The following is a 14,489-nucleotide window of genomic DNA, read 5'->3' as shown; positions in this document are numbered from 1 at the left end:
CAAAGGAGCACTCATGTAACATAGGCAATGAGCTGAAAATAATGGGCATAAGATTCAGGCGTGCTCCTCAGTTAACAGTTGATTCTTGTTCTTTGCAGTACTTAACTAAGGCTTTGAACTGCTGATAAACGCAGCATTTAAGTTCTCGCAAGCCTACTGGTCATATTTAATCAACAGATCCAGTGTTTCACGGGTTTAACACACAATGTTGACTTATCAACACGGTGCACAGGACTCACGGCACCAATGACGAACGTGAACTTTCTCGGTCTGTAACTCAGGATCCAGAGCTGGGATGGGCCCGTGCTTCCAGCGCCTTCATCGGCCTCCTCACCCTGGGAGTTAGCTATGGGACTGCCCAAGGAGTGGAGTCCTCGCTGTCCATGCAAGAAGCCTGGACAGAGTTCTTGGCTCCCGGTTTCAGCCAGGTCCACAGCATCCAGGGAGAGAACCAGTACACTCTCCAATTTAAAAAAGCAATTCAGCACGGGGATGGGGTATTTAAAACAGCAGAACAATTAAAACAGCAAAACAAACACTTCCCCCCCCCCCCCCATGTCCTGTGCGGGGGAATCCTTTGAAGCCCAGCTGTGAACGGGAAAGTTCAAATTTCCATCACCTGCAGAAACAGGAGGAGTACAGCCGGGCCAGGTGAGCAGCGAAAGCCGACTAGGGCCGGTGCACAGCACACAGCCAACACGTCTACAGGTCGCTTTTGGGCAAATGCCAACCCGTGCTTGGACTAGAGCTAGGCATTTTGCTGTTTTCACGGTTTCTGTGAAACGGCTGTATTTGGTTTTAAGCTTTTCCATCCATTTCTGAGTAGATGGAAACTGCATTCTGCTAGTAGGGTTTAGTTCTTGCAACTCCAGGAGGCCTTAAGCCGGCTTCCTATAGTTTTTAACACAACAGGAATGCTCTGAACGGCAGGTGGAAGTGATACAACTTTCCAACCAGTGGTGCGTTCAGGGCTTAACCCCTCCTCCCCCATCACTGCAGCTCTTCAGCGGGCCTAGCGAACTTAACTGAGCACCCGATAAAGTACTTGACTTTGTTCTGACTTGTACCCTGGGGTAAATAAAGCCTACCCTGTCGGCTACATTTGGGAATCCCGCTGCATACCCAATCCTAAGCCACAGCCTTGTGCCCCCTCATCCACGTCCAGCCGCTCTGCACGGGGCGTTAGGTGACGACGGGGAACAAGCACAGACGAAACGAAGGGGACGGGAGGGAGAAGCGCACGTGCCGGGCCAGGGCGAGGCGGCTCAGCGCCCCAAGGCCCCGCAGCGGCTCGCGGGAGGCCCCCGCACGCCAGCGCCCCGACGTCCCACGGCGCCCGCCCGCCGCTCTCGGGGCGCCCCCCGCGCTCCCCGCCTCCCGCCGCGCCGCCGGGCGCACGCGCAGCCGCCGCCTCCCTCATTTAGCCGGCCATGGCTTCCCTCGCGCCCCACCGGTCTCCTCCCGAAGGCGGCTCCCTCCCAGCGCAGGCCGGAGCCTTCGGGACCGGCCTCGAGCAGGTCCCCGAGCGGCACTCTCCTTAACGCGGAGACGGCGCGAGGAGCGAGGCCGGACCTGAGCGACTGAGGGAAGGGGGTTAAAAAAGGAAAAAAAAAAAAAAAAAAGCGGCCGCCGGAAAAGGGCCGCCAGGTCGCCGGGAGGCAAGCCAGGCCTGAGGAGAAAGAGGAAGGCCGGAGCGAGCCGAGGTTTGCCGAAGGCGGCTTTCCGGAGCCGCGCGGGGGGCGGGGAGCCGGGCCGAGGGTGGGCCGAGGAGGGGCGCGGCGGAAACTGCCGAGGCTTCCCGAAGGCGGCGGCGGCCGAGTTGCCCGGATGTAGTTGGTGGAGCGGCAGCGGCGGCACCGGCGGCGGCGGCGGCGGCGGCGGCGACGGGAGGAGGAGGAGGAGGAGGAGGCGGAGGAGGAAGACGAGGCGGCGGCGGGGAGGAGGGAGGTGGCGGCGAGGGGCGGAGGAGGCGGTCGCTGTCGGCAGGGCCGAAGGACGCGTCTTGTGGCTCCGACCGCCCCCCCACCCCCCACCCGTCCCCGCGGGCCGCGCCGCCGCCGTGTCGTGGGGGGCGCCGCTGCCCCGGCTGGAAGTGAGCGTGGTGTCGGGCGACGGGACGGAGATGGCCCGGGAGCGCCGGCGCCAGTGACGGGGGGCCGCTGAGAGTCGCCGAGGGCGCGCCGGGCCCTGCGCCGGGGCCGCCGCCAGCGCGCCCGCCGCCCGCCGCCCGCCGCCCGCCTCTCGCGGCCGCGCTCCCCCCTCCCCGCCGCACACGCTCACAGGCCGGGCATTGATGGTAATGTATGCGAGGAAACAGCAGAGACTCAGTGATGGGTAAATTGTGTTTTCGTTTCGCTTGGGGCCGCGGCGGCGGCGGCGGCGGGGCCGGGGGAGGAAGGAAGGGAGGGCGGGCGGAGGTGGGGGCCGGCGGTTCCTCCCGATCGGGAGCTAGCCGCAGCCGCCATTTTTGTTGTGAAGCCTGCTCCGGCTCCGGGCTGGGGAAGAGCGGCGGCGGCGCGGGCCGCGGGCCTGGCCGGCCCGAGGGGGGTGGTCCGGCGGGGGGCCCTCGGCGGCCCGGGGGGCGCGCGGCCCGAGCGCGCGGGGGGCTCGGCGGGGCGGCGCGGGAGGGGCGGCCCGGGACCCCGGCTGCTGGGGGCGCCCCCCGCCGCCCCCTCCCCCCGGCCCGGCCGGGGCTCACGCCGCCATCTCTCTTGGTGTTTTTCAGCTGTCACGACCGGAGGGGGGACTCGCAGCCTTACCAGGTACCAGCCGAGGCCGGGGCGCGGGCGGCGGGAGGGAGGCGGGCAGGGACGGGCGGACTACTCGAGCGCAGGCTCCGCGCGGCGCCGCAGGCCCCTCGGCCGCCCGGAGCCCCGCGGGGGGCGTCCCGGGGGGCTGCGGCGAGTTGAGGGGGCGTGTGTTTAAGAGGGAGACGAGGGATCGGCTCGGCAGCCAGGGCAGACCTGCCCCGGTCTTTTGGGTGTGGAGGAACAGGGGTTGCGGGGAGGAGGCCCGCGCCCGCTCGCGCGCGGGGAAGGGAAAGTTGGCGTGGGGGCCTCCCCCGCCAGGAGCTGCGGGGCTCGGGGAGGCGGTGGGGGTTGGCTGCGGGCCTCCTGTCCCGAGCCCAGCACAGGTGCCTGGCAGGGGGAGGGCAACAGCTAGAGCTCCCCTGGAACATCAGCAGCGCCCCCCACTCCCCCCCTCCCCCGTCCTTGGCACTAAATCTCACCGACTGTCCCTCCAACCGGCTGCCCACCCTTGAAGACGAGCATAGCACGGTTTGGTCAGAGCAGTGGAATATTCTGTAAGTTCTGTTAAGCTCTGCCTGAGATACCAGTGCTGTTTAGGGTTAGGTGGGCCGGTATTTTGGTATGTTACTGTGGTCCACACCTGCAAGAGCTCGCATGTGAGGCCTGAAATGTTTGCATCCAAGAACCGGCAAGTCAGTTTTTTGTCTTTGGGAGGTTTGGGGGAACAGACACGCCTGTGGCTGTGAGTTGTGGAGCAGAAGCAGTGTAGAAGTATGCTGACTTTGTAGTTGTGCTTCTGTTGGATCGTCGCAAACGGGCCTTAAGCCCGCTTTCCCGGAAGTTTCTGAGGCCTCCGTGTGCCCAGGTGGGGGAGTGGATTTCTCCTCTGACTCTCGTTGGCTCGTGGTATCTCTGCTGGCATCTGCAGCCTTACAGGGAGTTGCACACACAGTGCGGCCTGGGTACAGGACAGGAAGGTGAAATTGGAAAGAATTAATTCTTCCTTCCTAGCGGTCTCTCACACTAGGGGGTCAGTGGTTATAAAGTTAAGAGTTGACATTTTTTTCCTCTCTCTCTTTTGGGGGGTGATGTCTTACAGGCACTTAAATACTCCTCAAAGAGCCACCCCAGTAGCGGTGAGCACAGACATGAGAAGATGCGAGACACCACAGACCCTTCTCCACCCAGTAAGATGCTGCGGAGATCGGACAGTCCTGAGAGCAAATACGGTGACAGCACAGGCCACGGCAAGGCCAAAAACGTGCACGCCCAGCGAGTGCGCGAGAGGGAAGGTGGTGAGTCGCTGGCTCCCTAGAAGCTGTGCGGGAGATGAGGATGCTCTGGGGTGGACGCACCAGGGTGTGGGTGTGTCGTGTGTTTGACACGCAAGCCGCTGTAGGAGCAGATCAACAGGACCGCTGGCCTGGCCAGGTCTTGCTGACAGGTGATTTGATTTTTCTGAGGAAGATGCCCTGGCTTCCTCACGTAGTGATGTGTGTTTGAGATCCGTGCTGCTGCCTCAGCTTTACTGTTAGGAGCGCCAGTCTGACCGACCATGAGTTTTCAGATGCAGGCATAACCCTTCACAGATTTAAGAAAGAAATTGTGGCTCAGAACACAGTGTTGGTTTTGCATGGTAAACATTGAGCATTCCCAATCCTGTATTCATTGCAACACTCCACTTTTTCAAAAGCTTCATTTGTTTTGCACATAGCTGATGTCCTTCAGCTAAAGCACCTTACTTCATGCTCCTTAAAATGGTAAGCGGGGATAAATAAATAAACCAGCTCTCAGTAATTGAGGCCAAGCTTTTCCAAAATCAGAGTAATATATTTCATGCCTAAGTGTACACTAAGAATGAAGCCAGTTTTACTAAAATAATGGAGACAAATTTTCTCCTGTTGTTAGATCCATTGCTCAACTGGAGGTACTGTTTGAGATGACCTACAGGATATCAGAGTTCTGAAGGAAATGGAATATCATGTGCTTTTCTAGTTTCTCAGTAGTTTGCTTAAATTTAAGGAAAAAAAAAACCTGCATCTTTTGCTTTCCCTGTTCTCCTAGAATAGAGATCAGTTTTATTACAGTTTTAATACAGTCTGTGTGATTGTATATTGGAAAATAACAGCATCCTCTAAACAAAGGTTGAGTTGACAGTTGTTGAAATAGAGTAACTTTGGTGGTTGGATGGGAAGCAGTTGATTAAAGCTGTACCTCTGCTTCTTACATAGATCACATTTTTGTTTGTAGGTTCGTAGTACTGAGCTGAATCATTGTAGTATTGGGAGGTTTTTTTTGTGAAATCAGGATCTTGATGTTTTTGGTTTTGTATGCCAATTTTCCGTAATACTAGATGTAACAAGAGATGATACTGTCGGCTCCTTTTCTGTAGTGACTTTGGTCTGACGGCTAGCTCTTGGAGGGTGCCTGTGATTGTCCTGTACTGCGCTTGCTCTCAAGATGCTGGTAATTATGAGAGCGGGATGTGACACCTCACTTCCTTGCACATAGGCTCTGGACTGCAGGGACACGGCCAGCTTCTCTGCCCGAGTCAGGAAGTCGGTATAGGCTCTCACCCCAGTGAGCGAGGAAACCTCTGAATCCTGGTGCCCAGTTACACTCAGCCGCCTTAGATCGCTTCCTTCGCAGATGAAACTGTCCCCAGACATGGGGCATACCAGCACATGGTCCATACTGGAACTCCAGAGAGCTAGGCATCGTCACTGTTCCTAAGGCTTGGTTCTTGAGGACTGGTGGAGTTGCAGCCATGTGTTTACCCTGTTTTCTTTGCTTTTCATCTGCAGTGTGAACTCCAGGTCATTTCTGATTGCGTCTTTGCTGATGTTTCCTCAGCTCCAATTTTGAGGAGCTTGCTACGTACTTATCTGAACTAGGCCTCAGTAATTTGCTTTCTAGCTGCTGCCTTGAGCCTCCTGTGTCCATGTCCTGTCTCATGAGCTTGGTTGTTGTATTCTAAATCAGTACTCACTGATCAACAGGGACCCAGGGTACCCTCTTTGTTCTTATTCTTGCCTTTAAAGATAGAAGGAAATGTCTCTTCCTTCATCTGATACTGGATAGTATGGCTTCAGGCATATAGGTTCTGTTTCTTTATTGCTAACACGTGGTTGAAACTAAGCTTTTATAAATACGATTTTATTACAGACATTACGAATTCCCCTTTATAATCATTTATGTGTGTGTGTGTATCAATCAGACGTTACCAAAAGCTGGAAGTGAATTGGCTTCTCCGTGCTTTGAGCGTGCATAAGTAAGAGTAAGAGCATGGAGGTCTTTATTTTACATTGTTTTAGGTCGTTTTAAATTGTGGTAACTGACAAGCGTACCTGCGTTTCACACAGCCAGGTGAGCACGTGTGTAGCTTGGAGAAAGCATCATCCTTAGGATGGGATATGACTGCCGCCACACCAGACATCGCGCTCGGCATCCTGGGGTTGCTCAGAAGACATGGAAGGGAGGACTCTGAGCAGACCTTGGGAAGGATTGCGCCTGTTAACAGTCTGCGCTGGCATGTGTTCACTGCTGGGTGTTTGTCAGCCCCAGTAACAGGCATTGCTAGTGAGAGGCAGTGTAGCTGCTGTTCTGCACCTCGAACTGGTAGAAGCGGTTTTTGTGCATTAATTGACATCAACCTTGGAGGGATTGGGAGTTGGTATGATAAATTAAGGGTTAGAAGATTGGCTAACATAAGACTTGCTGCAATCCAGCATGTGCAGTTTGAAGGATATGATTTTATCCTTTAGAGCCCGTGAAAGCAAATGTAGATCGTGTATTGCATAACTATTAAGTTTATAACAGTTAAAAACTTTATGTGAAATGTAACTTGACATTTGCTTGGTGAGGTTATTTCTACATAACTCTGACCCTCTTTTTGCTCAGAAGTAACCCAGAGTTGGGGAAGAGGTTGCAGTGAAGCTGATAAGGAGCGGATGGATGTCTGATGCAGCTGTGGAGGCTTGCGGGGCACCCTCAGATGCAATATCAGAGGCTCTCCGGGTTTGTCTTAACCTTGCTTCTGGTTGTGGTGTCCCTGGGTCACAGCAGGTAACGACTCCAGTGTTTGAGTCTTTGCCCACCATGTGAGAGACCTGGATACATTGCCTGGCTTCTGACTTCAGCCTGGCCCTGCTGTTGAAGTCATTTCAGGAGTAACAGTGGATGCCAGATCACCATCTCCCTCATCCTGCACAGGCAGAGACTATTGATTAAGCTACATCCCAGGGTCTGTGTTATGGTGTGGTGAAGCAGTGTGGCTGCTCTCCTTATAATCCAGCTCCCTGCTGATGTGCCTGGGAGAGCAGTGGAAGATAGTCCAAGTCCTTAAGCTCTTGCCACCCGCAAGGGAAACCAGGAGGGACCCCATCGCTTCTGCCTGGCCCAGCTCTGGCTATTGTTAGGGAGTGAACTAACAGATGCGAGATGGAGGTTTCTCTTCCCTTCCCTGGACACCCCCCTATGTTTTTTTCAAATAAATAATTTTTAAGAGGTACTCAAGTTTGTATTGGAGTTTCTGGGTCCCATTTCCATCTTCTGAATAATGTAGACTCTGGGAGTGAGTGGGTGGTGGCCTAGGTATCTTGTTCCTGCCAGGGCCACTCCTGCAGGGACCTTAGTTGAGTTGTGGCTCTGGGCTTACCTAACCCAGATCCAGCCTTGATGACATTTGAGGAAGGAATCTGGGGAGGGAGCTTGCTTTCTATGTTTGTCTCAGAAATCAAAGACAACATGCTATAGGAGGAGTAGTAACCAAAGCGAAAATGATAAGGCATAACTGTTGGAAGTGTTTTGGTTTTTTTACATTCATTTTTATAGCTTAGATATGTTTAAAGTGTAGCTGTCACTCAAATCTAAATATGAACACACTGTGGTTGGACTGTGCTTTTTACATTTTTCTTTGGAAGTCAGAAAAAATTCTAAGCGATTGTCCTGTTGTTAGTTTTTAAGGACCAGATCTGGATAGTTAGTTTGCCAGGTGACATCAGGATGAAGCTACAAAGGAGCGAGGTTTGGAGGGGACTTTAGGTGTTCTGGGAAGCTTTCCTCCACCTCCCCTTTCAGGATTGCTGTAGAAGCTTCTCTGCTGGGGATGCTTAGAGTACTTGTCAGAAATGTCCTTTGTTGAGGAAATGGCTCAGTCTATTAATGACTGGTTCCAGGTTTGTAGGGATTCTTGTAAATTTACAATAGTGTTTTACTTAGCATGTGAAGAACTTTTTGCTAATAATTAAAATTACTTTTAGAAGGGCAATAAGTGTTGTTTCTAAAGATTCTACATTTATAGCTCTGCAGTGAACTTTTGTCAGACAATTCTTTGGAGGAATTTGGGAGGTTTTTTTGTTTTTTTTTCCTAAGACTTACTTATTTGAAAGACAGAGTTGGAGGAAGAGAGAGAGAGAGAGAGAGAGAGATATGCTTAATCTGCTGGTTCATTTCCCAGTTGTCTGCAGCAGCCAAAGCCAGAAAGCACTGCTTTTTTCTGGGTCTCTGCATGGGTGCAGGAGCCCAAGCCCTTGGGCCATCCTCTGCTGCTTTCCCAGGTGCATCAGCAGGAGCTGGATGGGAAGTGGAACAGCCAGGAGCTGAACCTTATGTGGGATACTGATGCTACACGCTGGAACTTAGCCTGCTCACCACGATGCTGGCTAGAAAATGCATCTTCATCTTGTAATTTAACTTTTTTTGTTTTTTTTTTCTGAAGCAGATGGGTGTAGAGAGGAAGAACATGCTATTTCCCTACAGTTTCAATACCAAGATGCTGTGATAGTCACGGTGGGGCCAAGACTGAGGCTGAAAGCCAGGGACCCAGGGTAGGTCCCTGACTGGGAGGAGGAGCCTGGTTCCTTAGAGCCATCAGCCTGTCTTCCAGCCTCTGCATTAGCACAAAGCTGGGCTGGGATTGGCACTGGGTGTGGGATCTTGGTGCATAATGTGGGATGTGACAGAGGACACGCGTGTGTTAATCACAAGGCCTCACCCCAAAGGTTACTACGGGTTAAACATCCTTAGTCTGAAAGTCTGAGCGCTCCAGAACCTAGAATTCTGTGAACTCAGCGTGTTTCAGAGTTTGGATGTTTAGCTGAGGGATGGTCTGGTAAAGGCTGTGCAGGTGCTCCCAGACTGAAGTCCTCAGCCTATGTGGGTATGAGCATTTGAAAGCCGTTATTTTATAATGATGCCATGTGGGATAACTGTTCTTGCAGTTTTTTTAAAAAGTCAGTATAACTTTACATTTTGAATAAAATGAAATGTGCTTTGGATTAGTAATGTGAGAGAAGCACTCATTAACTCCATTTGTTGACACTGGAAGGTAGCTAGAGCACATAGTTACCCTATCTTACAAATGGGAATTTTGCTTACGTAAAAGTGAGAACAGTGACCGTTGACTGCCCAAGTTAGTTTTGTCTGCTCTGGTGAATGGACTGCACTGTCAGAGATGAAACAGACCTGCTGACAACTTGATCGGTGCTGGTTAGTATTACAGAAATTAGCTGCTAGTTATTCTTGCTTTTGTCCTCTTAATACCCTCACCCCACTTCCATCAGTACTTAGTCCAGCAAATTTTAATATAAAAGTCAAAGCCAGAACAGGGATATACTGTTGCTGCAAATGGGTATGTGTATTCTTGTCAAGTTGTCACATATTATAAGAGTTTTTAGCATGAAAACATTCCAGAAATTTCACTAGAGAAAAACTAGGGGAAAAAAAAAATTAGGAGAAGCGAGTATGAAGGAAAACCTAAACAGCAATATGTTAATGTTTGCATATTTGTAATAGCCATTTTAAGTGTTGCTTGATCTGATGAGACTAAGAAAATAGCATATTTTGAAAAAATGATATGTGCTGTGTGCTGAGCTAACAAACTGGACGGAAATGTTTGCATTGGGTTTCTGTAAGGCCAGTTCAAAAAAAAAAAAAAAAAACAACAAAACGCAGGAAACTTTATTTCCAGGGAGAACAGAATGAGGTTCATTGGGTAGCAGTCCTCATGTTTCAACTCTTTATTTTTCCATAGTTTTAGAAAATGGTAGTTCATGGAAAATGGCATGAAGAATATGTGTGGGTTTCAAATATTTTTAGCACCAGAATTTATTTTTCAGCTTCTTTTTTTTTTCTATTTACTTTTGTGAAATATCGACATTAATCTAAGAGTCTGTACATGTAAACTGTGATATTTGAACATTGTATCAGGTTTTCTAATGGCTTGTCATCACAGAATTTTAACATTTTTCTTTTAACATTTGTTTGCTTGAAAGGCACAGCAGCAGAAAGGGGGAGAGACAGAGATCTTCCATCTGCTGCTTCATTTTCCACATATCCACAACCGTCAAGACTGGCTCAGGCCAAAGCAGAAATTCCATCCCTGGTGTGCCACATGAGGGGCAGGGGCCTAAGCGCTGGGGCTGTTGTCACCACTCTGCCTCATTGTGTTATCAGGAAACTGGCTGGAAGTGGGACAGCAGCACTCAGAGCTGGTGCTCCAGGAGAGGACACTGCCACGATGCTGGTCCCTATTTTGATACTTTTGGAGGGGTGGCTTTATGTATTTGTGATTTAATGCTGTATTTTAGAGTCATAGAAGCATTTTGAAATGCTTTACTTTGGCCGCATAGGAAATTTTTTTTAAAAGACTTTTCTTAGGAAGGTAGAGATTTAGATCTTGCATGCACTGGTTCATTCTCCAAATGGCAGTAATGCATAGGCTGAGCCATGCCAACGTTAGTGGCGTGGAGCTCCCCACCTGGGTCTTTCCTTCCATGTGGTAAGGACCCCAACACTTGCGCCATCTTTTGCTGATGTCCCAGGTGCATGAACAGGCAGTTCATTTAGAGATAGATGGGGCAGCCAGGACCCAGCCAAGCTTCAGCATGGTAGTGGTGGCACGACTGAGCATATCCTACAGATTTATTTTTATTGGAAAGGGAGACATTCAGGGAGAGGCTGAGGCAGAAAAAAGGTGCTCCATCCACTGGTCCACTCCCTAGATGGCTGCAATGGCCAGAGCTGAGTGCAAAGTCTTAAGGACTTGGGCTATCCCTGCTTTCCCAGGCCATAAGCAAGAAGCTGGATGGGAAATGAAGCAGCTGGGACATAAATCAGCATCTACTTGGGATGCCAACTCTTTTTTTTTTAAAGATTTATTTTTATTATTTTTTTTATTGGAAAGGCAGATATACAGAGAGGAGAGACAGAGAGGAAGATCTTCCGTCCGATGATTCACTCCCTAAGTGAGCACAACGGCCTATGCCAATCCGAAGCCAGGAGCCTCTTCCGGGTCTTCCGTGCAGGTGCAGGTTCCCAAAGCTTTGGGCCGTCCTCGACTGCTTTCCCCGGGCCACAAGCAGGGAGCTGGAAGGGAAGCGGGGCTGCCGGGATTAGAACCGGTGCCCATATGGGATCCCGGGCATGCAAGGCGAGGAGGACCTTAACCACTTGCGCCACCGTGCTGGGCCCGGGATGCCAACTCTTAAAGGTGGAGTGTTAACCTGTTAAGCCAAGGCACAGGCCTAAAGACATTCATAGTGTCTCCTGCTTGTGCTATATGTATTTAAAGTTTTTAGTATAATAGGCGTAGAGGTTTTGATCAGTTAGGGAGAAAATATATTACCCTGGTTTGTGTCTGCACAAACCCCCTGACTGGTGGTCCTGATTCCTGTGGTTACCAGGGAACTTCAGAGAGTTCAGCCTTGGGCTTGAAGGATGAGCTTATTCTGGTACAGACGTTTTGGTATCATCACATAAAGCATCTTCAACATTCCTGAAAGATTTATGCTGTGAAAAACCAGTGTGTGGATTTCAGACATTTATGGCAGCATAAACCTGTGTTTTAATTCTGTTTCCCAAAAGTTTGTTGAGGTCCCTTTGAATTTCCCTGTTTGGCTGCTGGAGTGGTCCATGTAACCTTTCATCGTTCTGGTAACTGCTGGATGCCCTGTATAGCCCAGTGTCTGGATGGTCACTTCTGCCTTCTCCTTTGTTTACACTGGCCCTGCCAACATGCTTGTTCTATTAGGGGTCTTGCAGGTTGTGTTGTCTAGAGCCTTTTACCTGTTCTGTTTTCAGTCACGTTGTACTGTGATGTCACCCCTCACTAAGACTGACCGCCATGGCCACTCGAGAAACAGCCATTCTCACTGGCCGCACCTCTGTCCTGTGAATGTATGCAGCCTGATGGGAAGTACTCGTAGCTGTTGTGCTCTGCAGAACTGTACCACGGATCTGTGGACAATGACTTTGACAAATCAGAAAATGCTGTTGACAGATTAAGAAGCATGGGGGGCCTGGCGTTGCGGCCTAGGTGCTAACGCGTGCTCCCATAATGCGCCGGTTCTAATCCTGGCAGCTCCACTTCCCATCCAGCTCCCTGCTTGTGGCCTGGGAAAGCAGTCAAGGATGGCCCAAGGCCTTGGGACCCTGCACCTGCGTGAGAGACCTGGAAGAAGTTCCTGGCTCCGGGCTTCAGATCAGCGCAGCACTGGCCATTGCGGTCACTTGGGGAATGAATCATCGGACAGAAGATCTTCCTCTCTGTCTCTCCTTCTGTCTGTATATCTGACTTTGTAATGAAAATGAAATCTTAAAGGAAAAAAAAAAAACATAGGACTTGGGAAAAAAAGATTTTAGTGTAGATTTCTAGAAGGGATAGTCAAAATTCACGGGGATTATGTTTCCTGGGTTTGTTTGGTTTGGCTTTGTTCTTTTCCTTTTTTCTTTTTTTTTTTTTTTTTTTAAGACTTGGAGATAACTTAGACCACGCTAGCCAGAGCTGGGCTGTGCTGTATTATGGAGAGGCCCTGGGCTTCAGCTGGTTCTCTGGGTGGCAGGCACCCATTTACTTGAGCTATAACCTGCTGCCTTCCAGGATCTGTGTTAGCAGAAGGCTGGGTTTGAACCCAGGAATTCTGAGGTGGGATTTGGATGGCTTGTTTTGTTTAGGATTTGGAAAGGCTGATTTACAGAGAGAAGACAGGATGTCTGCTGGTTGACTCTCCACGTGGGTACATGGCCAGAGCTCAGCTGAGCTGGAACCAGGAGCTGCTTCCCGGGCTCCCCTGTGGGTTCAGGGACCCAGGAACTTGAGTCGTCTTCCTCTGCTTTCCCAGATCGTTATATTGGCAGCGGAGGAACCTGGACTAAAACAACATCCACATGGAATTCTTGCACTGTAGGCAGAGGATTAGCCTGTTGAGCCATTGAGCTGACCCTGGATGTGCATGTCATAACTGCTAGAGCAAATTCCTGCCCTACATTCTCTTTTCCCCCTGCAGTCTTTTTGGAGTGCCGTTATACATAGCAGATATTTATGAATTACTTGAGCATTACAACAAACAGATGCATTGTTGTTCAACAGGGCATCTGTTGGAAGGATCGCAGGGCTCTGTTAATCTGACATCCTTGGGCAAGTTGTTCCCCTAGACGCGAATGGATGTGGCTTGTAACTGACCGTAGCTTTAAGCAGCTGCCAGGTGTTTGAGGTCTGTCTGGGTTTAGTGAGTTTCAGTGTAGCTTGATGCAGCTGAGTGCACCTGGCACAGGTGAAGTTACACAGAAATAACATGAGAAATACATGTTCCTATTCTGTGATGTACCAGTTGTGTTTGAACAGCTGTGCAAAGTTTGCATTTTTAAAAGCAGATGATACAGATCCATTTTTTTAACACATTTTTATTTTGAATTTTGAATTGTTTGGTGTAATTTTGTGTAGGCTGGGATTCCTCCCCCAAACTCCCACCCCCATTAGATTTTTTCCATCTTGTTACAGTAGTGTAGTCCTTCATAAGGAATCAGAATTCTGTCAGTCTCTTATTTAAGATAATTTTTTCTGTAATTTGTCCATCTTTTCTGTGGGATGCAAGCTTTACTATGTTTTTGGGTTTTTTGGTTTTAGCCACAGGTTTACTAGGTCCTCATACCTTGTAGTTTTTCTTTTTCATTTCATTTCTCTTCCCCTTCAACTTATACTGGGCAACATGGGTCTCAGGTGACCGGCTTGCCACGGGGACCAGTGTCCCCACTACCCTCCCACAGTGAGAGCTCCAGGCGGGACGTTAGTGGCCAGGGGGCAGGGAGTAGTTGAGCAGCTTCTCAGTCGAGTGCACCTGGGACAGCAGCATGCGGCAGCAGAAGCAGCGCTTCAGGTCCAGGGTGTCCCCTTGGTGTACTTGGCCTGCAGCAGCCCCAGTGGGCTCCTATTTGTTGCTCACGATCTTGCCACAGTGTACTGGGCTCTGTGCTCTCCACCTTGTGGAGCTTCAGTTGGTGGGCACCAAAAGACAGGAGAGGTTGTCGTGATTTAGGGAAGGGACAGAGCCTCTGCCAGTCTGCAGTGTGCTTGTTGCTTAGCTGGGAGCTTGGTGAATGCAGAGCCTGCCGCAGCTAATGCCCATTCTGTGGGCTTTATGTAAATACTTTGGTCCTGGCGTGGCACTTTGCCAGTGAAAACAGCATTAGCTAGTCGTGCGGACAACATGTCTTCTTTTCTCACTGTCTCATTTTAAAAAGTAAGTGAATTTTAGTGATTTTTAACCTGATGTATCTGAAGTACTAACATTTCAGTGTGTAATTGGAAAATTGACAGCTATTAAGGAATGTTATATTTCTTTTTTGTCCAGAATCTCTAAAGTCCAAGCATATTTTGTACTTACAGCACCTTGCAGGTTAGACTAGCTATGTTATTGTGTCCAGTGTGGTTGGTGGTGGCCAGTAGGTTGCACGGTACAG

The 14,489-nt window shown here is 50.2% G+C and overlaps 1 protein-coding gene across 7 annotated transcripts in view; it reads left to right on the top strand.

The window, feature by feature from the left end:
• The first annotated feature begins 1,619 nt into the window (after nt 1-1,619).
• Nucleotides 1,620-14,489, top strand: part of WAC (WW domain containing adaptor with coiled-coil) — a 70,166-nt gene continuing 57,296 nt past the window's right edge. For 2 of the 7 annotated variants that reach the window (XM_040992565.1, XM_040992562.1), the window contains exons 1-3: nt 1,817-2,334; nt 2,726-2,762; nt 3,850-4,045. In XM_040992565.1, the coding sequence (XP_040848499.1) occupies nt 2,294-2,334; nt 2,726-2,762; nt 3,850-4,045 (274 nt within the window). In that variant the 5' untranslated portion in view covers nt 1,817-2,293. Of the gene's footprint in view, nt 1,704-1,816; nt 2,335-2,725; nt 2,763-3,831; nt 4,046-14,489 lie in introns of those variants that run through there. The other 5 variants (XM_040992563.1, XM_040992566.1, XM_040992560.1 and 2 more) reach the window with 5 other exon arrangements.

This window comes from Ochotona curzoniae, unplaced genomic scaffold, assembly GCF_017591425.1.
Source record: "Ochotona curzoniae isolate NIBS_2020 unplaced genomic scaffold, NIBS_Ocur_1.0 contig_78, whole genome shotgun sequence".
Taxonomy (NCBI): domain Eukaryota; kingdom Metazoa; phylum Chordata; class Mammalia; order Lagomorpha; family Ochotonidae; genus Ochotona; species Ochotona curzoniae.
The sequence above is the reverse complement of the archived record's forward strand: the minus strand, read 5'-3'. Positions and strand labels throughout refer to the sequence as shown.